The 27,915-nt window shown below is 41.1% G+C and overlaps 1 protein-coding gene across 1 annotated transcript; it reads left to right on the forward strand.

Moving 5' to 3' along the window:
• On the forward strand, positions 1-27,211 carry itm2bb (integral membrane protein 2Bb). Its single transcript, XM_069155160.1, has 7 exons — positions 1-234; positions 19,982-20,113; positions 22,136-22,204; positions 23,541-23,690; positions 24,276-24,386; positions 24,939-25,089; positions 26,358-27,211. Exons 1-7 carry the CDS (start codon positions 151-153, stop codon positions 26,444-26,446), a joined length of 786 nt encoding a protein of 261 aa, XP_069011261.1. The 5' UTR covers positions 1-150; the 3' UTR covers positions 26,447-27,211.
• The last annotated feature ends 704 nt before the right edge of the window (positions 27,212-27,915 follow it).

Here is a 27,915-nt window from a genome sequence, read left to right on the forward strand (position 1 = left end):
CTGCTGTCACAACAGACCGACTTGTCCGGAGAGGAGAGCGGACCCTCGGATCCTGAGCGAATTCTCTCTCTTTTGTTTTGTTTTTGTTTTTTCCTTCTTTTTCGCCGTTTTTTTTCTTCCCGGTCGGAGTTTGTCAGCAGTTGTTCCAGGATGGTTAAAGTGTCTTTTAACTCGGCTCTGGCACAGAAGGACGTGAAGAAGGACGGCGAAACTCTCATTCCGGAGGAGGACAAAGTGAGTAGAAAATGGCTAACTGAGCTAACGTGAAGTCGGCTGGCAGCTCGTTGGAAAAAAGACGCAGTTTATAGAAACGTGCAGACACACAATGGCATTGTTTAACTGAGCTCCCAATGTATTTTCACCGTTTCTCTAACTTGTTCGCAGTTTACTACGTGACTCCGAGTGTGTTGTAAGGTAGTAAGGTCATTTGAATTACGTGTTTGGTCAACGTTTCTTCCTCATGGCGTTTACTGTTTACTGTAAACGTTCAGTGTTGTTTCCCCCCGTTGAACATGATGTGTTTATAGTTGGCGGTGTTTGAATCTTACTTGTCTCCTACCTTTTAGTAATTTATACCTTATTTAAATAAAAACTTTTTTTTTTTCTATCCTTGACAAAAAACTGCCGCTTTTAATTTGGTTTGATAACACATTGTAAGTTAATACACAAAGATGTGTAACTGCTCCTTTAACCAGCAACACAAACTTCAGACCTGAAGTGAAATCATAACAGAAAAACATTTAACAGGGTCACGGAGGCAAAATCCATTTCACAAGTACAAAGTCACATGTTGTTTTTACCTGCTAGATTTCACGGTCAGTTTTTAGTTTGCTTTAATATTCACGTAAACGTGATTGTCAGTGTCGTTTTACACCGTGTATGCAGAAAACTAAAATGAAAGTGGATATGTGATGAGAAAATACAGAAAAACCTGCAACATGAATACGCCATTAATCAAAGACCGAAGGTTGTTGATATCCTACTGAACCATGAATCATTCATTGCTCTCTGGATGGCTGTAAAAGTGGCTTTTTATTGTTTATTTACTTTCACATCTTTTGACTTCTTATTTTCTGATACTCCATCTCTAGTTTTGTTAGCACTGTGAAGTTAATAAACCATATTCTAGTATGTTTTATTGCTTCTGGGCTAAAAAGGCGTCACCCTCACAAAAGAGAAAGCAGACAAGGATGGGAAATACCCAACACCACATGCAAAGTCGGGGGACAGTTCAGCTGTGGCCGGTAACTTTTTCTAACCATCCTTTTAGAAATCAGGAGTTTAATCTTTAAAGTTGACATACAGTTTAAGTTTCTCAGTTTATCAGACGGTGTGGCTCAGTTAAAGAGGACGCTTCCCGGCAGCTCTGGAGAAGTTATGCAATTGGTTATTTTAGGTATTGAAATATTATTTAAAGTTATTAAAAGTCATTTGAGTGTGGACAACCATTCCAAGTTTGTAATGATTGTTAAAAATTGTGACAACATTTGACACCGCATTTGCTATGAAGGTGTGACTGACAGTTTTGAGCGAAGTGTTTTCACTCTGCAGACGAGTTACATTATTCTGCGGCTTGGAGCTTTGATTTTAAAACGCTGACTCCTGTGGCGTGCTGCGTCTGTCAGGCTAAAGTCTTGCAGAAACTCCTCCTGCGAGTCTGCTCGCTCGTCTCCACCCTGTTGTGAAAGGAGCTGCTCTGTCGCCGTTGCAGGAGGTTTCAGATATGTTTGCAGGAGGTTTCAGATATGTTTGCAGGAGGTTTCAGATATGTTTGCAGGCTTACAGACGGGCGTGTTTCTTTGTAGATCAAATTTTACTCTAGAGCTGAAATATGGACTTGATTAAATCTTCAGTATAGGTTGCAAAAAAGGCTTCTTTTGTAAAGTCACACGATATAAGATGAGGGAAAACACACAAGGTGTAATATTACGTGAGCAGGTTTGTTTCTACAGAAGAATATCTTTTCTTCACTCCGTCTGATCTCTCACTCTCACGAGAAGTCGATCTTCGCTCAGATGTTTTCATGCAACCTGTCTGTGTGGTTGTTGTGGCTGCAGACTAGATGGTAATAGTGAGGTTTGGTTATCACTTCCCCTTCTTAAGTTTCAGTCTGACTGACTCTTATCTTGATAATCAGAGCTTAATGCTTTCCTTCTGGGGATTGAAGTGCAGTCGCAGCACATTCTCCGCTTAGTTTAGTAGGCCTGTAAGACCTACTTGGGGAAGAGGTTGCATCTGCAGCAGAAAACCAACCAATAGCATTTTTAATCAATGTGATTCCTTTCAAATCCTTACTAAACCTTTTAAAGTAGTTTGTTGGGTAAATCAGTGCTCTGTTCTGTAGGGCTGGACATCAGCGCTGACCTCCAGAGTTTGATTCACCAAGTCTAGATTCAGTTTGATTTGTTTCAGTTGTGTCTTGTTGAACAGACATTCAGTGCATCACTGCAGGTTCTGTATGGCAACGTATGCTTGATCCTAATCCTGGTGGACATATGATCCTTTCCAGCTCTTAAACAGTCTGCAAAATTAGTATCCTAAAGAATCTGTGGATACAACACAAATCATGATGCATGGGTACATGATGCATCGTTGCAGTTTTTAAAATCTAAGTTAAGGGAAACTGCAGCACAATAAAGAACACACCATAATAGGCATAAAGTCTGAGTAGAAAAAAAACACCTTTTATTATGCAGTCAGAACAGTGGGATCTATTTATGCCCCTATAGTGTTTACAATCTGAGCAAAAAGAACAGCCACGGATCTTTACATGTAGACTAATTATAAAAAAATGTATATTGTATTTTTGAGAATCAATAGAGTACCATAAAACCTAACATTGTAATGCTTGAGAGTATCAATATTTATATAATTATCACATTAAAATGCTCTAAAATTCAGCAAACTTAAATCCATCAGCAGACACCTTCATATCGCCTCATGACATGCAAAATAATCTTCTGTTATAAAGCAGCGCTTGGTTAATATTTTCATATTTCTGATCAGAATCCTACAATAGAGTCTAAGGCATAATAATACAATGTATATCAAGTCCACCACATGAGAGACTCGATGTTCTCTGGAATTGAAAAGTGTGTACATATATCAATATCAGCGTTCGTAATCTGCATACTTAGAAAAAGGTCAGTCGATTAATTTCATCCTGAAAGAAATAAAAATCATTGCTTGTTCCCACGGATGTCTGCACAGCCGTCTCGGTGGGAGCTTATCACACCCTCACCCACTTTGCCTTCCTGTAAGCTCTTCTGTCACTGTGAGGCAGGAAGTTCTGTTCTGCTGGTTCAGACTGTAAAGCTCCACTACAAACCACCAAAGTTTCACATTTTTTTGCTTGAAAAGACTGGCTCAAATTATTATTTGATTGTCAGTAAGCTCTAATTAACATATACAAATTTAAAAAAAAAAACCCAACATATTATTCTTTCTTGGGTCTGTGAAGCTGTTTAGTATCAGACAAAAGGACGAATTTCAAACGCCTCCTTTTTAACGGTAATATCTTCCCTTCAGTTGGACTCAATCATCGGATCAAACTCTCCTTCCACAGCTAATCTTCTCTTGTTACTGTGTTGCAAAGGCTGTAAACACAGAGATGTGGCATCATGCAGGCGTTTTGCCTTTATGTGTTGGTTAGTAACCATAAGATCAGAGTCATGTGATAGAAAAATAAGAGTTGGGCTACTTGAAGCTGCAGAGTGAACTGACAGGAGTTTACCTGACGGCAGACGAGGCCGGTAACGGGACGACTCCGCAGCGTGATGACCCGGTGTGGAGGGACGGGCTGGAGACCGTCTGAGTCAGCAGATATTTACTGATATCTATCTCAGACTCTTCATCCATCCCTGTCTCTGATTGTATTTGTTCATTTCCCCTCAAGAATCAATAAAGTGTTTGTGTCCATATGCAGCTATTGATCATTAGTGGTCTGCTTGGTGTCAGGGCAGGAAGTAGTGTGACATTCATATTGACCTCACGCACTCCAAACCTTATTTTCTATTGTTAGGTTTCCTGTTTGTCTTTGGACGTCTGGTCTCTGTTGTCTGCCGTTAGACTCCACTCGGAGGTCCTGGTCCAGATCGTTTCATGCAGCCTTCTAATAATTTACCAAAGCAGGAACACATTTTTGACGAGGTCTTATGATCTAAAGCAACCCTATCAACCGATATGAAAACTAGCAGAACGAGCTTGTAACTAGGTCAACTAACTAAGAGTCCCTGTTCTATGGACCCCTCGTGAGCGGTGTCCTTTATAACGTCTGAATTGAATTAAATCTGGTGTAAATTAGCTTGGTATTTTTAATGGTCAACATTTGTATAATCTACAACTCATCAGCAGTAATGCAGGTTGTTGTTAAAAACATGTGCGTTAACAACAGCCTGCAGCCCTGCATGTAACTTCGTCTGGAAGAAGTCCATTCTGTCCTACACATGCTTGATGTTTGTCAGATGCCTCGATGACTACCGATGGACTTCCAGTAGTGTCTGCCACCTTTCCACGTGCTGCTACCTGAGTCTACCAGCCGCTGTTACACAATAACAAAGACTCTTCTGTTTAATTCGGTTTCTGTTTAGTTCTGCTTCCTTTCTCAGCCACTCTATACCGTCTTTCTTCCTCTTTCTCTGTCAATCTCTCGATTTTTATGTTCATGTATCTGGGTTAACTAAAACAAGCACATCTTGTTTTTGTCTGACCTTTACCCGAGGCTATGAGAAATCCTTATTCTTGCTGTTTTCTGAGATTCTGTACACAAAACTGTAGAAAATGATCAGCATGTTGATCTATAATGGAAATAATCGGACGTAGCAGCCCAGAGTTTGGACATATAAATGATTTAAAGGACTGATGATGTGCTGTGAGTAAATAAACGAGAAAAAGTAGATGAAATACATACGCGTGCCTCCTGCAGTAACTTAAATACAACACCAGACACCAGAAAGACGCATGAATGAAACACTCTTAAGCCGCATGTTGAACAGGCCGAACCCTGCCGCCCTGGCTGGCTCCACCGTGGCTGTTTGGACTCAGGCAGCATGGCACATCCGGGGAAGAGCTAAACTAAGCGCGAAGACAGGCTTACCCTAAATATTTAGCGTGGTCTATTTTTTCCTCTGAATGTCTCAGCGGCCGCATTTAGTAACAGACAAACTCTGGGTTTAGCCGGTTTCTTAACCCATTAAAGACGGACAGAAACCGCCTGCGGAGGGGTCAAACCTGGAGGCTAAGACGGTCCATCCATACATCCATACCCGTAGGTTTTGTTCCAGCTATTGAGACGACCTCTGGATACACGTGTTCATGTGTTCAGGCCGTGTGTGCCCAACTCTCCTTCTGTGGTACCGAGTGATGAAGAGCCGCACACAAAGCAGTCCCTCTGGGGTACTGCAGTTTTCTTTTTTTGTGATTGTCGCGTTCAAAAATGCTTGTTCGTGGACTTTCTCAACCATCGCGCTGTAGTTTGCTGAGTGTTACGTGAGTTTTTTTATGGTAAAATTGTGGAAATTAGAAAAAAAAATTAAGTTGAGGATGAAGATTAAAAAATAGTTTTCACTCCCTTTGATAATGAGCATGCTGAATATCGCAAAAGATATTTTAGTTCTAACTTTTTTTTAAAATTTATTGTACTTTGAGGGGGCCCGAGGTTACAAAAACGTCATAGAAGGGACAGACTGTCTGTGACTAACAGCTAGAATACATAAGGCTAAATCTGCTGTCAAAATAAGAGCTTTAGATGCTGTTTAATTAATATTCAACATTTACTGTATGCACAAAAACAAAGTGCATTCTCTCACAACTTGAAAGCGTGCATCAAACTAATCTAACGTACATTATTCCTCATTCCGCCGCATTTCCTTCAATATCTCGTCACTTCTGTTTTTTCCGATGAGCGAGCACGGAGTTTGTTTGGCTGATGAGAGGCAGCAGAGGCTTGCAGATTTAAACGACTCGTTATAGTTGTTATTAAAGCGAGCTTTGTTTGGAAAGACTACTTTGAAAGTATGACTGTGCCATAATACCTTCAGCAGAGCTCCTGCAGATGGCCGCCCTCCTCCGAGCCTGCTGCTGTCGGAGGTTTCTTCCTGTTGAAAGGAGGTTGTTTCTTCCCGGCCGCTCCCGTCGGTATCGTTGGGTTCCTCTGTATAATGTTGTAAAGTTCATTTGTAAGGACTTTACTGTGTTAAGTGCCCTGAAACCTGTTTTTTTGTGATGTGGCGCTGTGTAAATAAAATAGATTTTAATTGAATTTTTTGCGTAAGTCATAGCAAAATGTGCGAGCTCCCGCAAATATTGCTGCAATATTTCGGATTCGCATTAATTATTGCGATTGCAAGATTGCGATTTCCCGGAGAGGCTGACCAAGATTCACAGCACTGGAGTTGCATCGACGTAACTTTAATGCTATTTCATGTCGTCTTTTCACTGGATAGGTGAACTACCTCTGTGCAGTCAGTGTTTACATCCAGTTCCTCGTACAAAACAACGCTGGTCTGTTTCCACGACCATTTACCCGTGAAGAGCTGTGATGCCACGAAGCAGACTGGCGCTGTAATCGCTTTGTCAGATGTGTGTAACTGAGTACTCGGTCTTTCCTTAACTTCCTCCTTCCCAGAGTGCTTCACGTCTCACTCCATGTTTCCTGTGCAGCTCTTTGTCTGGCCGCTTAACAAACCTCTACGTCACAGTAAAACAAACCACTCAACATCGCCTCCCCCCCCCCCCCCCCCCCACACACACACACACACCCCCGCGTGGTATCTCTGTTCACTTGTAACCTCAGAGTCTGCAAACATAGCTGCTGTAGCTTAAAGCTTTGAAACAACACAATCGCTGAGCTTCAGTACTGAAAGGTCACTAACAGGAAGTTGACACATGATGCAAATGATATTCAAATTCCAGGAAATAAGAACAGGTATGCGTGTATTAACATTTGAATGAGCAGTGCTCCTAAATAACAACCTGCTGAGTAGTGTGCGTTTGTTTCCTTTTTATAAATCATGTGAATATTATTTCCACCTCCTATAATACTTCTTGCCCAAGAGCTGCACTTCCTCACCGTCCTGTGAAAACCGTGTATCTCCTTCGTTATCTATTCATCTACTGATCATCTCAAATAAGCGACGCATCACTTTGTCTATAAAATATTTGAAAATGATGAAATTTTGATCACTGTAATTTCCCCAAACCCAAGATGATCAAATGATCAGTTTTGATGGTCTGAACACCAAAATTATTGAGATGCAACAAGTTGTATAGGCCGGAACCAGAAAATGTCGGGATGTTTTTTGCTTAAAACATAATCAAAATAATTAATTAGCTCATCAATTAGAGTATTCGTTGCAGTTCTACTAATGTCTTTCTGCTGTTTTTCCACTTACTTTTAATCAGAACATCATCAGGGTTAATCAGCATTTTATCTGCTTTCCTAAACTCACTCAGACTTTGAGTAAATTACCATTTAGTTTCCTGCTGTCCTCCCATCTGCACGCTGAGACGTCTTATTTGTAGATCCAGACGTTAAAGACATTCAAAGTCATCCATCTGTTTTCTTGTTATACAATATGTTCCTCTCGATTTTATGATTATTGATTCATGTGTTGAGTGTCATTGATCACTTAATGTGTAGTCGAAAACATTGAAAAATGTGTCATTAAAGTAATTAGAGCTCAAAGTGACGTCTTCAAAGTCCATATATGGTCTGACCAAACATAACTACTACAAGGACTGAAGAAAACATGAAATACTCCAATATGAGCAGCTTCTTGGACATTTTAATTGTTTTACATCAATGAATTGATCATTTGGCTATAGATCAGTTTTCTATCTATTGGCTGATCAGTTTGTTTATTGACTTGATCTTTCAGCAGTACAAAAAATAAATGTTTATTACCATAGCTTTTTGTCTGAAATCATCAAGCCGAGGCAAAGTCAAAGACATTCAAAGGACTTTACAGAGGATTTAAAAGTAGCACAATGCGATATGAAAAGATGATTTTAAAAGATAGTAAAAAAAAAAGAAGAAGAAAAAAAAGCTGTGACCTTGTCGAGCGCAGCTGAAAATGACCTCAGTCTGAAGGTTAGCGTGGAGGAGCTACCTGAGCTCACCTCGCGGCACGTTAACACGTCACAGCAGAGATCACGTCAGCGGCTGAGCCGAGGCTTTAATGGACGGGAGCAGCTGCAGCGTTGGAGTCCTGCTCGACCCGCCGCAGCTTAACATCCCGGCTGCGCGGCTGCAGGACAACGAGGTGCGGGTGGCGCTCATTAAAGATCCGCTTTCACAACTGGGTTCTCAAATGAACTTACAGCTGTGGCTGAGTGTCGGTGTGCGTCATGAGAGGAAGCAGGTTCACTGTAAATCATCATAGAGGAATTTCATCTTAAAATAATGTAAATGCAGATGTTAATTCAAGTTCAAATGTCTAGTTTTTGTTTTCAGACCACTTTAGAAACGTGACGTTCTCTTAACTTCAGATCTTTTGTCTTTAAATGTTGAGTTGCGTTCAATGTTTTCACACCTCATTATGTCACGTTGTTAAAGAAAGAGAACCAGCATATTAGCAGACCTTCCAACATGCATCGTTTGGACTCAAATATCAAAATATGATGTAAAATTTGATGCATATTAAAAAGCCATAGTTGGGTCTTTACGTAATTTAGAAAACGGTGCTCAACACGACGAAGGCTAGTAGTGAACTCAGTTCCTTTGTGCATTGATGGTTTACCAGTAAATTACTGGGAGCAGCCGACCATGTTTTTGTTCAGACAAAAGGGCTTCAGCAGCCGCAGCTGTTAGCGGTTCATGGTCAATGAAGAAGAGACTCTTCAAACGGAGACAATCTTTACCAGTTGTCCAAACTTGAACAAATTGAAGTGATTTACGGGGCGCTTCTTCCTCCGGCCGAACTTCTTCAGGGAGCTTCTTCAGGAACTTTCTTCAGGGAGCTTCTTCAGGAACCTTCTTCAGGGAGCTTCTTCAGGAACTTTCTTCAGGGAGCTTCTTCAGGAACCTTCTTCAGGGAGCTTCTTCAGGAACTTTCTTCAGGGAGCTTCTTCAGGAACTTTCTTCAGGGAGCTTCTTCAGGAACTTTCTTCAGGGAGCTTCTTCAGGAACTTTCTTCAGGGAGCTTCTTCAGGAACTTTCTTCAGGGAGCTTCTTCATGGAGCTTCTTCAGGAACTTTCTTCAGGGAGCTTCTTCAGGGAGCTTCTTCAGGGAACTTCTTCAGGAACCTTCTTCAGGAACCTTCTTCAGGGAGCTTCTTCAGGAACTTTCTTCAGGAACCTTCTTCAGGGAGCTTCTTCAGGGAGCTTCTTCAGGGAACTTCTTCAGGGAGCTTCTTCAGGGAGCTTCTTCAGGGAACTTCTTCAGGGAGCTTCTTCAGGGAGCTTCTTCAGGGAGCTTCGGAGTCGGGCGAACAACAGAAAGAGTCGCCTGAATGTGGTACATGTGTTTATCTACCATTGAGGCCAACAAATCCACTGACGCACTCGCCTTCCTCAGAGCAGGTTTGACAGCAGTGAGCACACATCGTGTTATCACCTGTCAACGGTAAACAATTACATCCTGCCAGGAGAAGAAAACCTTGACTTTTACCTCCAACTATCAATTCTTTACTGACATGTAACGCACAACTGATAAGAGCCAAAAAACAGGAAGGCTTCTATAGACAGTTTGGGGAGAAAAAAAAAATTGTTTGTTTGAGATATCTGATTGCTAGTTTCCAGGTATTTTAGGAGTTTTGGTAGAGATTGGAAATGTAGCCTGTGAAGAATTAACGAATGGTATACCAAAACTATAGTTATTAATTATTAATTAAGAAGTAAACTCTTGTCTATATGAAGCAAGTGAGTGATCACCTTCTTGCTGTTGTCACTACAGCAGTAAATGTGCTTTTCTGGAGGCTGCAGTCGTTGAGCTGGAGCAGAAACACTCTGCTGATCATGCAGACGCAAAAAGGAAGGAAGCTCTGCAGGTGTCACTCTGCTTACGAGGCGGGCGTGTTAGCGTGTAATGTCGCTTTTATTCATACGTGCAGCTTCAGGGCTGCGTGTGTGAACTTGTTGTTGGTGATGCTGCGTTTCAAAACTCTACGTGAAGAAACAGACGACCTGGTGAAATGAACGCCGCCGCCAGATTCCTGCTGGCGATGGTGAATTACTGCTAAATTAAAGAAACGCTGACTGAAGGTTTTATGATTTGGATCATTTGATCATCGATGTTTTAGAAAATCTAAATCATGACAACAGCTTGGCAGACTTTTCAAAACATGCCTGTGCTCGACGGTTGGAGAGATTTTTAGATTTATAGATGGTTTGTTCTCTCCTCTTAACAGATTATTTTAATGAGTTTTGCCTCATCCATATACAGGGTTGAGGATCGAGGGTGTGTTCTGGTGTATTACGCTGTATAATGACATTCGTATTGTTTGTATTATCATTTGATGTAAAAGTGTGTCTTGATGAACTAAAAGCATGTTTTGATAAAGACAACTGCCATTAATGTTACGGCAAAGTTATTAGAATTCATTTTACATATCGTCTTTATTCTCCTTCTCATGCTGCTCAAAATCATATTTAATACAAGAGTAACAACATACTGGCATATTAGTTAATTGGACATCGGGTTTGTAGCGGTGGGGGTGAAGGCAGAACTTCTTTAGATTCCTCAGTTTCAGGTCGCTCATTCGTGTCTGAGCTTCTTTGAGCTGCGTATTGGCCTTACTAAAATGTATTTTCTATTTAAAAAAAAGTATCCCTTCAAAGTTTTTTATGGTATGCAGTATGTAATTCACTTTCTTTCCTGCTCGATACGTTTTTGCAGACAACTCGTGAGGTACTACTCAACATCACTGGAGGATGTAGCACTGAAATAATCAGTGGATCAGTCCTAAAGGCCAAACCTTTTCTGCTTCCAGCTTCTCCGTTGTAGAAATTTGCTGCTTTTCTGCATCGCACGTCATAATAAACCGATAACTTTTGACATTTGGGACTTTTGGGCATTATTGTGTTATGCATCGCCTGCTTTTTCTTTTTACTTGAAAGCAAACGTCCTGCAGATACCCCGCGTGTACTGCATACGGCAAAATACGAGCGGATGTAGTCGGACATCCTGGTACTTTTGCCATTCTACATTTAACATACTATGTATTGGGACGTACTAAATCTGTTTCTGGCGTATTAAATCGTATGGCAGTATGGATATTGGAAGGCAAAGACTTAGTAATGTGATGTTAGTAATTTATGTTGTTGTTAATGAAGACTGCTATATTTGCTTTTCTGGCTGTGACTTCCTATAAATCCCACAGCGTCACAGCAGCAACATGCTACCAAACTGCATCAGCGTGATCATTTTGAGGAAGAGAGAAATAAAATGAAAAGTTTCTTCTCTGTTTTGAGGAGAAGCTGTCATTCCGCTGATCGGCAGAGAAAGCTTTCGGCCTTCACGTACATCAACATACCTAATTACAGATTTTGGATTACAGACCGAACCTTTCCTCGCCTGCTCTCCGCCCGCGTTGTTCTCTCGGTGCCGTCTCGGGCGTGCGGACTTGCTTGGAAAGGATTACGGTGTAATCAGTGAGATGGAGACTGAGAGCTTTAGCCGCCTCCCACAGGGCGCCGCCGACCACTAAAACTCAAGAAGAGGAAGGATTAAGCAACCAAGCAGCAGCTCAGACACCCTTCACCTAGTACAGACCTGCAGAGCTGCTGCTCCTCATAACCTCACGCTTACGGCTGCCTCTCAACATCACGGTGACATCATCGCATTAATCGGGCCCTTCCTTTATAAATGTGTTTTATGGCTTTTGGAGGCTTTCATGCGTGTTCCCTGACTTTTTGAATCCGAGTGCTGTTCATGGTTCAGGGTTTAACCACCTGTGATACACTTGAACAAAATGTTAATACACTTCAGGGAGCCCCTAAGAGGATTTGTAGCAAATAGATTTTAGCCCTTACCTCAAATCCTTCTGTAAGTGCATCAAAAAGAGCTACTTTTTGGTTCTTTGTGACTATCTTAGAGGAAGACATCTTAAACACATCCTTACTTTAATTTCTTTACTCCGGACATGATCGGAAAACAGAAGTGGAGTAAATTGATAATCGGCAAAAAGAGCAAAAAATGCCCAACATGAGCTGCTTGCTGCCCTCTTTTGTCACGTAGCCTCGGGTGTCGTTCAATCTCACCTCACCCGCTGGTCGCCTTCACGGAGGTTGGATGCAGCTCACAGCAGAGGATGGAGTTTCATGTGTTAGAGCAGCGAGGCTGAAATGAAACCTGTCCTGGACACCGATACTCACCTGTCTCCACGGAAACAGAAACACAATCCGTTCTCGTGTGGATGGACGCTCAGGACACCAAAGGTTGATCGCTCAGGACATTTACTGGTAGACTGAGCCATGTTCAAGATCAGGGGAAACCGAAATAGTATTTTATTTGTCCACTGATTACTGATGATAAAAGCTACGATTTAATTTTCCCCAATATGGAAGATATATTGTGTGCAAAAATCACATCTGAACCAAACAGGTTTTCTAAGCAATGAACTGCTTTTAATGTTTGATTATGATTATGAATTTGTAAAGCAGCAGCTCATTGAATTTCATAAATAAAAATGCCATCAGAAAAGCACCAAAATCATGCATTACATGACAGAAAGAAAGATAATCAGCTGTAATTTAATGATAATTGATGATGAATTGATCGTTTGTTTTTGTCTCTTTCCTTCGGGGCTCGATATCGACCCTGTTATCCTGATTCCACTCAGTTCTTGATTTTGATTCAAGACTAGAAAGATATACCAACATCACAAGATACACTTCCCTCAATTTGTTCTGGAAAATAAAAACTACAGTGTGGCACATCAGTATTTTTTGGCCCACATGGACAAAACAATGTTTTAACAATAATTGCACTACTTGCAGCAGCATCATCATCAGTATTAAAAAACAAAAAAACAACAACAACAACATGGCGATCCCATCCGGCTCTTATGTGGACAAGCAATCAAGTCGCCACTGACTGTAACACTTAGCGCAGATGTGAAACATGTTTACTGAGCAAGGGCACAAATGCAAAGATTGAGCGCAGCACTAAAAATAATAAAATGTATTCTTTTATCCGGCCTCAGTGACCTCGACCCAAAAGACGCTAAATTCACACGCAGATAAATAGCAGCCCTCTGACCACACGAGAGCCCACAAACTTAATGGCCTGGAAAATGTTTGTTTGTTGTGGTTGATTTAATGCGGTCCACACACGGTGTCAGACGGTTATTGATCCGTGTTGTAGTGTGTCTGTGTGACTTCACGCTCAAACAGAGAGTGAATCAGAGACAAGCCACAACCAAAAAAAAAAAGCTTTCAAGATGAGACCAAAAGTGACAGCAGTTCTCATTAAAGTCTGACGGAAGTGAACCAAAGAGAACAAAAGAGGAAGTTTACTAAAAAGCAGAAGGTGCAGACAGTTTGTTTTAATAAAAACAAGTGCAGAGGATAGATTTGAGGCCTGTTGACTGGCTCTGCTGCTGTAAGGTGCCGGTGGGAGCTGATCGCAGCTAATGTTAGATAACGCTTTTGATTCCACCAGACTCAGGAACGCCTCGTGGAAGTTTTCTTTAAATGTGCCACAAACGTTCACCTGGACTTGATCTGATTGGATTTTAGTGGCCAAAGGTCACCGTGACCTCACAGAACACCTGTTTGGCCCGACCTCCAGAATTCATACACTTAACTACCACAACATTTCACACCGATGTCCAATAGGTTAGGTTAGGTTAGGTTAGGTTAGGTTAGGTTAGGTAGTTACTTTATTAATCCCCGAGGGGAAACTTTTTCAATAGGATAAAATGACTGGGTTGTAACTACAGCGATTGTATAGATATTGTTTTCTGTTGTTTTTTTTTTATTTAGTTATGAGCAGTGATAATCATCTGTAGATGCAGCTTTATTAAAACGAATCACCTCAGTTGATTACATAATGTAGAAATTTCCTCTTTTTGTTCAGAGTGTGTTCATTTCTGAATGTTATATAATGTTCGTGCTGTGTGACGCTGGCAGTCTTCACCTAGTTAACATGGGGGTGTGATAATAAGGTGTGTGTGTGTGTGTGTGTGTGTGTGTGTGTGTGTGTGTGTGTGTGTGTGTGTGTGTGTTGGAGTTGTGAAATGTTCATCTGAAGGCCTGTTGGGTCTTGTTTTCTGTGAAGCTTTATGAGACGGTGGTAAAACAGGAAAATCACTTCATTAGGATTCAGAAGATGACTTGAGTTGATTCCAGAAAAGTTCGAACTGGTAGTTTATTTATTTATTTATTTCATCAAGTTTGAAGAGCATAAACAAACTACTACTAACATTGAGGGACTGTATAGTGTCAAGTCATTGCATCACTTTAGTTTAACTATCTTCTTTAACTCAGCACAATCTCTGATTCAGCATTTCTTTGTTTATTATTATTCTTATATCATCTGTTATTACAGACAGTGAACTAACCACAGACACTGGACTGTCCTGCTGTTATTACAGACAGTGAACTAACCACAGACACTGGACTGTCCTGCTGTTATTACAGACAGTGAACTAACCACAGACACTGGACTGTCCTGTCTTTGATAAAAACCTGTGGTTAGCCTGTATTGGCAGCAGGAAAATAAAAATTGTTCAGTGGCTTGTTTTTCACAGTTTAAGAGCCAGAAATTCTCTGAACAAAACTGTTTAATATTCTCATCTCTTTGCCGAAGACTCATCTTCCTGTGCTTTTGACCCTTTTTTGCTTTCAGTTCCTCTTTTTCTACCCTCCGAGTCCAAAGACGCATGAATGATGGTGACCCGAGCTTTACAGCTGACAGAGAAAAGCCTCAGGAAATGTTCCCTTTTAGTGTCCTTGTGGGCCGGCGGGCCCGTCAAACTGACCCCATCGAACACCGGGAGTGTTCGCTGCTCTCAGCTCTCTGCACTTCATAAAGGCTTCCTTTTGTTTGTCCTCATATTTGGCTCTCGTGCTGCCTCGAACATCTGTTCTTTGGTTCCTCTTTTCTCAACGTCGCTTCGCGCTCAGCTTATTGCTTTCCAGGAAGAGCATTTATGTTCGGGGAGTTTTGGTCTTGCTTTCTGTATATTGATTGAGGTGAAGGTCAGAAAGGGCTGATTGCCTGTTTTTAAGTTGCTGGTTCTGAAGAACAACTGCAGTTTCCTCCCGTGACCCCTTATGTTCTTTTTTTATTGTTTTTGTTTTTCCTTCTTTCTGACCAGAGAGTGCTGACTCCTCCACTCTCCACATTTATCAAGTTGGAAAGGCTGCAAACATGCTGAAATGCATTTTGTCAGATACGACTGGGACTACTGACCAAACGGAAAATTCTGAATGTTAAAGTGGAGGTCAGCTGTCCTGAGAGCAGATTCTTTTCTGTGCATGTCAGGAGTCTGTTATTGTTTAGTGATGACTTTAACCGTGTCTTTGTTATATTCTTTGTGTTATATTCAGTTACTGCAAAATGAAGAACATTTGTTGTTCATTCCTTAAAATATATATATTTTTTGATAATAACAAAACGAGAGACGTTATTTTCAGTTTGTGCAGTTTCCTGTCAGATGTGGTGGCAGTTACAGCTTTGTTCCGCCTGTTTGATTACACTGGAACAACAGGAGGAAGTGTTCGTGCCCTGGTGTTTTTCTGTGGTATTCTGGACCCGTGTAATATCAGCAACCAACACACCTAACAGGCCTGGAAGTATATACTGTAGTTTATACCGAAACACGAGAGGCTTGTGTTGTCTTGTTGACGAGACAGAAAGTACCAGTGAACACAATCTTCAACAGAGACGGTTGCATTATGAGTAGTTTGTGGTAAAAACTGAGAAATACAGGATTTTATTCCGCAAAAAAAATTCTAATATTGATCCATCGGTCGATGTTCCTTATATTGCTAGGTACAGTATACGTTGTACATAAACGCATTTTCTTTCAAACACTTTTGACACTTTAAAAAAAATACTTTGCATTTTATTTATTTACATTGCTATCTGTGAACTTCACTTTGAATTGAATAATTGTAAATAACTTCTTTTTTTTTGCATCATGTTCCGTAGAAAAAACTTTGGGTATCAACCAAAATCTACACTGATACCAATATATCTGATCGACCCAAAACATGGGCCTGATGATATAACGGTCAGGCTCTATAGTTTGTGGACTTCATGTTGTTTGGCCAGACAATTCCTTTTAGCTGTTTTTGGTCTGTTAGCCCAGTTTAACCTGCAGGAGTGTTTATAAGTTTGTTTTGAAAATACAGTGAGAAAACGCTTTTCTGTGTTTCTGTAACTGAAACCACAGGATCTATTTTCAGACTAAGAGAGAAGTGACGGTTGTCAAACAGAAACCAACAACAGAGCAGCAGAGCTTCAGGTTAATGATTCCAGTGTGAGAAAGGGGGTTTGGGATTTTAGCAGTCGGAGATGAAAGCAGGAGACGAGTCGGGGCCTGTTTCGAAAGAGGCCAGGTCTTTATCCGTCTGGCCAGAGTCCACTGGCTGGGTTTTGTCTGCTGATAAGCTCCCGGTTCTTCTGAGCTGTTGAATATTTACCCATAATCCCCCTTTCTGCTCTCAGCTCCGCTCACAATCTCAAATTTCTCCCAGAGATTGTTCAGGTGCGCACGCACACACACACACACACACACACACACACACACACACACACACACACACACACACACACACACACACAACACAGCAGTATGTCATATTATATATATATATATATATATATATACATACAAATATATTTATATAAATATATACAAGTCCTTATTGAAACAAAGCTAACATCCTCACAATGACAGTGCTGATGGTGAACAAACAAACGTTATGTTTGCGTTTAGTCTTAACCAACAAAAGTTTGTGTGTCTTTCAGTTTGTGTGTCTTTCAGCTCTCCCAACTTTCTAAATGCCTTTTCTTCCTCTTAAAGTTATTTGCAAAGCCACAAAAGCACAAACGGTATTTTACAGTTGAGAGTGTATGAAATGATGATGTGAAGACGAGGTAGACACTTTAAAAAGGTGCCTGGTAGAGATGAACCTCCCGAGGAATGAATGAATGAATCTGCAGTTCATTGTCCAGCTGACTGGACTTTGGTTCTCTCTGCTCTTGTAGCTGCTTTTTCTGATGCAGCAGTGAGTTTGTTTTTCAGAGTAAAAGCACTAAAAAGCATCGCGCCCACGCTACGTCCTCAGCAGCAAAACATCAGATTAGCCGGTAATCACGGCGGAGCGTCCGAAGCAGTGAAAAGAGCCTTCAGGAGTCGGTGGAGACCAAAAACTGAGCTGTAAGAGAGCGACTGTTGGACCTTGATTCATCAGGTGAACACAAACAGCTCCAAATGATGGAGTAAGTTGGGTTACATTACAGAGCAACTTGCTCCTTTAGTTTTAAAATGTCTGGCCTTTTTGTTATAAAAAAATGACTCAAACTATCTGTTGTTATTAACATAGTTTGTAAAGTCATTGTTGCAGCTGTATTTGTTGAAAACACTCAAGAAAAACTTTTAAGTAAGATAGAATTCACTCAAATAAAATAACAAAAAGATGACACAAGTTAAAAAAAAGAAGAAAAAGCAACCATGGCAACAAAGGTCTCACCTGTTGTGTCACCTGACAGATGTGTTCATATCTCACACTTTACTATCTGTTGAAGAAAAGTTTCCAGCTGTCACCTGTAAAACGTCTGTTGTGTGTTGAAACATCAACATCGCACCAGCAAACGGATTTCTGTCCGATTTGACTTCATTTTCTTGTTTTTAAATTCCAGAGTAAAGTAAAATACCAACAGAGCCCTTCCAGTGCCACACCTTCCTGTTCTTCTTGTCACATCTTTAGTTTGTCTTCGTTTTCCCCTCCGTGATTTGCATCGTGATGAGTCACACTGTCGCTCTGTGTGTCCGAAAAACGATGCGGAGTCTCCTTCGTCTGATCGAAAGAAAGCCTTTGTATTTTGCACACACACGCACGCACGCACGCACGCACGCACACACACACACACACACACACACACACACACACACACACACACACACACACACACACACACTCTGCTGCTTCACGTCACACCCTGGCCTCTGGCTCCCTGCTTGTCATGCTTTGGAGAGTCTCCAGGCTGCCAGCAGGTCTGGCTGCTGAACTGTGAACTGGTCTTGACCTCATGTTGTTCTCAGATCAGGAGATCTGCTGACAGTCGGGATAGAGATCGATTTTATTGGCAGTTTATTGGATCCGAGTCCCACTTGCAGACTGCGTTTTAGTTTAAAAAAAAGAATCTGCTGGGGTTTTTTAATTTAATTTTGTTGCCTCTTGTACCATATTTTGTCTCGACTCTATAACTTGTATTATATTTATATTGCAGTGATGTATTTTTTTAAGTGCCGTACTTAAGGCGCATTCTCAATTGTAATTTCAACCTTATTATTAATATTTCACTTGGGAAGTTCCAATTCGGCTTATTTTATACTTTATACGTGTGTTGTGTACGATGTCACACTGATTTTAGATGAAGATTTGACATACCAAAGACAGGATGCACTCTTCCAGATTACTTTGCCGAAGAGCAGCGGCGTAGTGGCGTCTGTTGGAAGTACTGAAGCAGACTTGTGACACGCATTCATGTGACCACTGAGGGTGTGTAACCGCTGCGGTGGCGAGTTTACATACAACAGTTGAGGATTTATAGTTGCGTCACCCGAATTTAGGAGACGTGGTGTTTAAAAAGTCAACAATGCTGCTAATCCTGCTATTTTCAACAGTTCTTGATTACTCATCTTAAATTTGGTTGCCTGATTTTAGTCACGCCTTGGTAAGAAACGTAGGGTTTCTGTCTACTGAAACGCTTAAAGGGCTTTTAGTTTGAAATGGATACAGGAAGTGTTGCGTTTGCATTAACGTGTAATGCAGTATCTTTAACGGGGCGAACGGTGGCGGATCAAAACGAGGCTTCAAGTTGATACAGATCAATCAATACACCCTAATTGTCAATCTGGCAACTTTTTCCATTTTATTTGTTTTTATTGGCTCTCTTGAGTGACATGCACTTTAGAGACGATCGGATTTTCAACCACCACCACACTTCTGCCCCGCGAGTGTAATTCATTGTTAAATAAACTCCGCCTTAACCAGCTGTAGCTGTAAAATGCTGCCTCCGCATGAATCCATCAGTGGGAAAAACACAATACTGTTGCATAGCACTCACATTTTGTGAACATATTTTAGTACATTCTGTGAACATTTTCAATGCACAACTTTTACTTGTATTTGAGTATTTTCGATATTGCAGAGCTCTGATGGCGCCCACTGTGGCAGACACCTTTGCATTGTCTTCCCAACGCCTACGCTACTTACTGTTTATTCTAGCTTCAGTATTTATGTTCGATGTACAGTTTACGCAATAGTGAGATACAGTAGAGTTTCTCAATACACTTTTACGTGCAATAATGCATACCGCACTTTATGGCTTCATGACCAACAGTCAAACACACCAGATTGCTGCTCTCAGCTGCTTCTTGCACAACACTTAACATTATTTTTTATTTCTTGTATTTGTATTCTACTTCATTATTTCTATTTTTATTCTTTGATAATTCTTCAAGTTCCCTGAGTTCGTCCTTAAGGCGGCTTCTCCCCATATCTTATGTTGCCTCGAAGGAGACTCTACTTTAAATGTCAAAGTGGTTAAAATACTTCAGGTGAAGGGATAAATCTGAGGAAAATACATTCAGTAGGAAGAGATATATGAGCAAGTGACAGGAGGCGAAGTAGTGAAAATTCCCTTCAAGTGATTCTGATAGTCGGACGGATGCTGATCGCTGGAGGATTTAATTGTAATCTTCTGCTGAAGGCGCGTCTCTCCGATCCCTGCCTGTAAATGAGGTGGAAACAATTGAATGCGATCACGTCTAATCAGCCGTCGTCGTCTCGTCTCTCCTGCAGGATGCCGAGGCGGCTCTGCTGGTGCACCACCAGTCCCGGGCCTGGTGCTGGTGCATGTGCCTGGGTCTCGCCCTCATGCTGTCCGGAGTGGTGGTCGGAGGAGCCTACCTGTACCGCTACTACATCGTGGAGGTGAGCGGCAAACCTGGGAAAGTACTTCATGCAGCTGACGGGCAAAATCAACAAAAACGATCACGTATGACAGCAGCTGGGTAGAAACAGAAAAGAGATATTAAAATGGAGGCAGGAAGTCTTGGAGCTTTAACAGTTGTTTCTTTTCAGGCCCGAGAGGTCGATAGCTCAGGAGGACTAAGCCAATTAATAAACTTTAAGTCCTGCGGAGGCACCACATCAAAGGCCTCAAAACAACCAGGCATACAAAGAAGTCACTTATAGAATTCACATCTATTAGATAAAAATTTGTAAAAAGCAACTGAGGTGTTTCAAAACGTATTGATACACAGTCCATGATCTAATACCAACACAATACAATGGCATTTGTAATGATACTCTACAAATTGTAGTTTTTCTTGTTATTAATAACAGTCTGAATAAAACAAATCAATAATCTAATTTTATTTAAAAACACAGAGCCAGAAATACCCCAGAAATTAGTGGATGGAAAGAAAACAGGCTGAAGTGACAGTTTTGCCTTCATTAGGTAGCGGATGGTTAGAAGTAGCATCAGCTGCTAACATTAGCTTTACTTGTCTTTTGTTAAGGCTCTTCTCATAACTTTACATACTTTGTTATGGTTGTATATGGTACCTTTAACATTTATTTATTTGTTAGGATTTGGATCAGACCTACTGTAGTTTCTGAATCAATGTGGCCACATCTCAGACCGTTGTGTGTTATCAGTAACACTGAAACATGTCGACAACATACAGCCACTTCAGAAAGTGTTCTGACACACATGATTGTTACGTATTGCATTTCATACTTTTTAAAGCTACATTTTTGGGTATATAAAACAGTGACAAAATAAAACCATATCTTCAGACACAGTTTTACAATTATTAAAAATCTAAATATAGCAGGAGCAGGTGAACGTTGTGAGCTGTTTTCTACGTCAGGTGCTAAACTCCACTTCCAGAACGTGGGCAGGTGTAGAAGGAGAATGTCAAAACTGCAGCACATTTCACGAGGACGAAGAAAGAACCGACTGAAGCGGAATAAAGTCCAGAGACGCTCAGACCTGCAGCACCCTGCTCGCTTTTCTGTTAATGTCACAAGTGATGTGGCCTCGGGAAAATGGATCATCCTCCATCAAAGATTAAGAGACAGAACCTCAGTGAATTTGGTCATCTCTCATTCATTTCTCACAAACTTCATCCCATCTATCTTGTTATCTTAATTTTATTTTCTTATTGTCTTTGTGTTATTCCCTTAGTGGATCTTTTTGTGTTGCATTTAATACTTTTTTTTTTTTTAAATAATAAAAACGATGTGGCCTCGAGGTATACTGCACATCCTCTAGTTGTCCTTTCTCACTATGTCACATCACTTCTGTAAACATGGACATGGAGGTGTTTCAGGAATCAGGAAGACGTTATGTTCACACAAGTAACATCCACCAAGTTTAATCATACTTTGCTCCAAAGAGGCCTTAATTGTCTAAAATCTATTTCACCTCTCTGTCACGAGACTTTGAAGTCAGATGGATAAAATGACTTGATTAAAAAAGATACACAGCTGTAAAGGAAAATAAGTATAAACAACTTATTTATTGACTGAGTATATCTCCTGGTTATCACGTGTCGAGGTCGAGAGCAGCCTGGACCACCTCGGAAATAAACAAACATTGTAGAATTGACATATTTTGTGATATCCTCACCAATTTGAAGTCACTTCTTCGTTGGTATTTTGTTTACTACCCCCACATTGTCCTCGACTTGTTCAGACAAAGACAGGGGGATCTTTATAGTTTCTCAGGCAGACAAAAAATGTGAAATATTTACTGACTTCAAAGAGCTGCTGGTGTTTCCCACACCTTCAACAACAAACCATAGGATGTTAACTTTCTGACAGATTTATTTCTCCATGGAGTCGATGTGGTTCAGGAGACATTTTTTGGTCGTTTTGATGTAAAGTTACATCTCTGTTTGTCTCCTTTCACACGTTCCCTGTTGTTTCCTCCGTACCTTGTCTCAGGAGGGTCAGGTGTTCGTGTGCGGGGTGAACTACCGCGAGGAGGACTTCATGATCCGGGAGGAAGAGGAGGTAAGATAAAACTCTGAATATTACCCATCAGCATCCCCTCCTGCTGCTTATCACTTGAAATGTTTGTGATCAGTACATGTGACGTGAACTCGGTGTGACGTGGTTTTTCAATTAATCATTACAGACCGAGCCACTGATTGATTGATGACCTCAGTTACTGATTGACGAATTGACCTCAGTTAAATCAGCTGAGACAGTGTAACTGTGTAATCTCTGCATTTAAATGTGTGAATCCCTTCTGACGAAGTGTTGCCACATATATTTGACTTTTTCGTTGACCATTCATTGAACTGGAGTCTCAAAGGTCTTAATGAGGAACTTTTGTTGGGAAATTGTTTTTTTTACAATCGTCGTCCCTATAGGTAGTCATTAACGTACGCCTCGGCAACACTGATGATGCCTCATGGCTATTTTCCACCGGTTCCGCCTGCGGCATGGCTGCCGGAGTGAAGCGGCATCATTAAAGTCAATACTTCATATTACACCGGTCGCGCCGCGGTGCGTGTCGGCAGCGTCCCAGAAGCGAGAGAGATAGGCAGCGTGTCCATTTTTGACGGAAGCCTTCCCGGACACCGCGACAAGCTGCACAGAGCAGGTCGGCCAGGCAGGAAGTCAGTCTGAGAAAATCCAGTACATTTTTTAAAGTAAGATCCCGATCGTAAAACAATAAATTACGACATCAGTTTGGACAAGACATGTGTTCTCCTCCCACTACAGACACGGTATGTGAAATAGTAAAGCAATAAATGGGAGAATTCATGTTTTTAATGACTAAAACACATCAGGTTGTATTAACTTTGTCTGCAGGCTGCAGCACAAAGTAGGAAATGACAACTAAAAATACAAAACAGACAAAATAGAAGCCGTTTGAAAACGTTTACCCACGATAGAAGCACAGAAATCCAGGAAACATGATCAAATCAGGAAGCAGGCAGACAGAACGCTCGGCTTTAGAAACGCTCCCGGTGACACGATGGAGCCGTCTTCATATATAATATGCAGGTTATGGCTGAAAAGTTGTTTTCTTTTGCCCACAATAAATTGTTACTTATTGATCTGTGAGCGCCGGTATTCGGCTCCTTTCGCACGTTATGGTTCTAGATTTATAAGTTGCGCGTGCTATTTTTCCATAGACACTGATTTTGTTCACCAGTTCATTTCCATTACTTAGAATAACAACAATTGATTCAGGAAACGTCACATCGCTGAGTCCGTCAGTCAGCTATGGACATATCAGACATATTGTTTGTACAGACCTCCTGAAGTCGGCTCCTTCAGCGTGTAATCGGTGGCTGTAAGTCTCCGAACCGCTGACAGACTGGCTGATGATTTGTAGGTGGAGGTGGAGCTGCCGAACGGGTTCCACCTGCGTCAGCTGGAGGAGCACATCCGTGTGCTGGAGAGGGAGCAGGTGGAGCTCATCAACGTGCCCGTGCCCGAGTTCGACGACGGAGACCCAGCGGACATCGTCCACGACTTCCAGAGGGTGAGGCGGCTCAAAGGCCAGGATGACGAAGCCCCGCCCCCAGGCGTTCATCACACACTCTTCACCTCAGTGACAAATAACTTATCAGTAGCAGTTGGAAATGAATTTGCAAACTATAGATGAGAGCAGATTACGTGTTCCTCCTAGAGGGATTCAATGTTATTGATTGGTCAAAAGGTGCATCTGATTGGTGTAATTGTAAAATATTGCTGAGTCATCACTATAACGGTAGCTAAGAAAACTTCTATTTATGCGAGTCGCTCGTCTGGATCAGGACGGTCTCCCCCCGACTTCTTATTCATTAGTGTGCCCCTCTCTGCTCTCCCTCTCTAAACCTTGAAAGATAACATTTCCTTCCTTGGATAATCTGGTCAACATGATCTCCTTCAAATATACAATTTCTAGCTGTTTATAAATGATATGCTTTATTGAATACATATACAATCAATTCACCACGTTTTCTTCGTCCACGTTTTCTGTTTTTAGCTAATCAACAGTTTGATACTTTTAGAAAAGATCATAAAAGGACTGCTTCTTAAAGACTTGTTGTTTACCTGTATTATAAATGTTCTCTTTAATTCTCAGAGGTTGACCGCTTACCTGGATCTGAGTCTGAACAAGTGCTACGTCATCCCGCTCAACACCTCCATCGTCATGCCTCCCAGAGACCTTTTGGAGCTGCTTGTCAACGTGAAGGTAACAGACGGCTTCCTGTCTGTCAGTCTGATGTTTGACCTTTAAACGAGACCGACCTCACCTGAAAACAAAAACAAGTAAACCTTAAAGATCTCCGACAGTCTCTGTTGATCTCTGTAACAGACCCAGATTTGATCTGTACCGTAACTTCTGTTGTGGGCAGTTTAAAGGAATAGTTCAACACTTTGTTAAATATGCTTACTTGCTTTCCTCCACAGACTTATATGAGAAGATTGACACCTTAGTTTGGACGTATTTAATGAATCTTCTTATGAAACTAAGAAAAAACAACAACGGCTTTGGACTGATGTTTAAACTGGTTTGTCTCGGACTGCTTTTGAAAACTGTTGATCTCAGTTTAACGTAAACGTCCTCCTGCGGTGATGAGGATTTATCAGAATCTGCCACTAGTGAAAGAAAATGAAGACGAACACGTACAGAAGTATTCAAAGATCCAAAAACAATACAGTTTTGCAAGTAAACACCACATACAGCGAGCAGTCTTGACATTGTGCTGTAACATGTTTGTGCTGTGTTCCTCCCGCCGCCCAGGCCGGCACCTACCTGCCTCAGTCCTACCTGATCCACGAGGAGATGATAGTGACCGAGCGCCTGGAGCAAGTCGACCAGCTCGGTCACTTCATCTACAACCTCTGCCGCGGCAAAGACACCTTCAAGCTGCAGCGCAGAGACAGGATTCTGGGTAAGAACACGATCGATTCGGAAGTGCTGTTAACACCGAATACATGATGGACACACGGGGGCGGATACAAGAGCAGCAGCAACGTAGCTCAGCATCACCTCAGCTCACAGCTTCAACCTTCACTCTGATTACAGTCTGGAAACCCTGTTCAAGGGCTGACCAATCAGCGACCAGTGGGGCCGGCTCAGCGTGAGGATGTTGAATCGGTTAAACAAAGGTGGTGGCGGCAGAGTTTCAACGCTCAACATCGTTGTCAATGCCGATTGGTGACAGGCTGCTCCAATAGTTTTAAAATTAACCTGACATGTACCCCGTTAGGATGCAATGACCGGAAATAATCCTTCATGGTGTGTGGACAGATCATAGACTGCAGGGAAAAGTGGATTTAACTTCCGGGTCTGAAAAATTAGGCCGTTGCAGAAGTGCCTTTAAGGCTGCAATACCACCGAGTGCCACTAGAGGTGGACTCCAAAAATCCTCCAGCTCCGTAGACTCCTATTCAACTTCTCTCATGAAATTTGATGTCATTAAATAGTTTTCACAAGTTATCTCGGTGTTGTTATCTAAAGTCACTTCGTCTGTTTGATTGACAGCCCTGTTGTGCAGTCAGGTTACAGCTGTCGGTAGGCGGGACGTCGTATCGGCAAATTCCGATCAGATCGAGTCAGATTCCCCGCTCACTTCGCCCCCAGCTCGTCACTTCCGGCTCCAAACCGCTCCGAACTAGCAAGATGGCACCGGCCAAAATCCAAACTCGAGGCTTCATAACATTATTTACTACGTCACTGTCAGTCGCCGCTTGGCCTGGACCCAACTATTATAAGCAGTTATACCGGCATAGCATTGACAAACAAGCTCCGGGGAGATAACGAAACATTTGCTTTTGCTGTTTTGATCGCTAAAAAAAATCCACTTCAAGTTCCACAGGGAGCAACGATACAGAAAAAAACGAAACGTTACTTGTGTGTGACAAGTTTTATTCTTCAGATAACAGATGTGACAACAGGAAGGGTTTGTATTCAGAGTGAAAGGATCTCTTTCCTGACATATTCTCTGCAGACTGAATCATTGTGGCTTTTGGTCTTTGCATTGGATCTGTTGACGACCACTGGAATATTCCCAGCCTCATCCTTTAACAGTTAGACGAAGCACAGATCACTATTAGGAGCTACACTCTTAGTAAAAGGCAGGGCAAGTTTTACTGCATTCGTACAACAACATGAGAGACAAAATGTAAGATCTAAAAAGAAGGTGTCTCCGTCTCACAGGTATGCAGAAGCGTGAAGCTCTGAACTGCCACAAGATCCGTCACTTCGGGAGCCAGCTCGTGGTGGAAACTCTGATCTGTGAGCCTTAAGACGCCTCGTCGCCTCACAACTGCTCTTAAAGTCACTGGCGTGCAGTGAGATTGTGTTTTTAATCCTCAGTCAACTGTCCTTTCTCTGTCCTTTTACTGCAGGTAGTTTTGTGTGAGTGAGAGGAGTGAAATGTGAAGCTGTTTGGTAAATATTCAGCGATTGTAAAAGAAATAAAAAGGTGAAGCGTCGTGTGTTTTTCCACTCTGTGTTCGGGGATCTTCTGGGAATCTTTTCAGAGAGTAACTTACTAAAATAAAAAAAAAGTCAGCTGAGTATCTAATAGTAAATTATTTTAATCAAAGTAACTGCAAAAATAGCATTGACATTTATTGAAATAGACACGGGTAAATTTACTGTTTACCTTTCTTTCAGATCAGTTGTTAAATTTCAAGAGAAAGGGCAACTTTTGTACCACTCATCCAGTCCAGGGAGACTTGTTGTTTTTTTGTATTTTGTCTGCTGTAGCTATTAATACACTGCACCTGTTTTCTTAACTGGAAAATGATTTTAAAGTAAGCGTGTGGACGTGTGACTCTTATTTAGCTTTAAAAAAAAAAAATAAAGAAAAAGAAGAATGAAATTTCCAAGAGAAAGCTCACAGGAAAACACACACTTATGGTAAAATCTTTTTCTCAAGGGTTGTCTGTCTTTTTTTTTGAAAGTGTAATATTTTGGATAACTCTTCTTGTTGTACTAATTTGTGTATATAATCTCTTTAAAGACATGAACAGACCAACACAATAAAACAAATTGAGAAAAACCAATCCGTGCTGTTTGTTTTGTCCTCGGATCATCGAGAAGTTGCTGGTTTCCTTCGACACGAGTCAGAAGTGCTTGTCGAAGAGTTTCTGAAATGTCGTGCATCAGGTATATATATTTACCATGTTTTAAACGTAAACAAAGAATCTAATGCTTCTTCTACCATTGACCAATACTTCAGTACTTTTACTGTTGACGATGTTAAAATGAAGTCGTCACAGCAGCTCAAGCATACAGGTACGAAAAATAATTACAAGGGAAAAATACAAATGCACATACAAACAAAACAATAGAATTAAAAAAGGTTTGGAAAATGTAAAAAGAAATAATGACGAATGTATAAATACACAAACAAGCTATTAATACATAGATTACACATTTTACCTACACTATGAAAACGTTACCATATATGTTTTTGAATAAAGGAAAAAAACATTACATCTAGGTCAAACAAGTGTATTGAGTATTGCACATGATATTTCACATTAGTGGAATGGATTTGCATGATGAGAATATGTGAGTAATAAATATATATATGTCTGAGTATAATATGAGTATATATATATATATATATGTATATATATTCAGCTTGAGGTCATGAACAGACGGCCGGACGTTCTCCTTGAGGATTTTTTGGTAGACAGAAGAATTCATGGTTCCATTTATCACAGCAAGTCTTCTCATCATATTTCCATCAGTACTTTTACTT

Source organism: Embiotoca jacksoni, unplaced genomic scaffold, assembly GCF_022577435.1.
Source record: "Embiotoca jacksoni isolate LCO1_2020_lvr unplaced genomic scaffold, fEmbJac1.0.p SCAF_2, whole genome shotgun sequence".
Classification (NCBI taxonomy): domain Eukaryota; kingdom Metazoa; phylum Chordata; class Actinopteri; family Embiotocidae; genus Embiotoca; species Embiotoca jacksoni.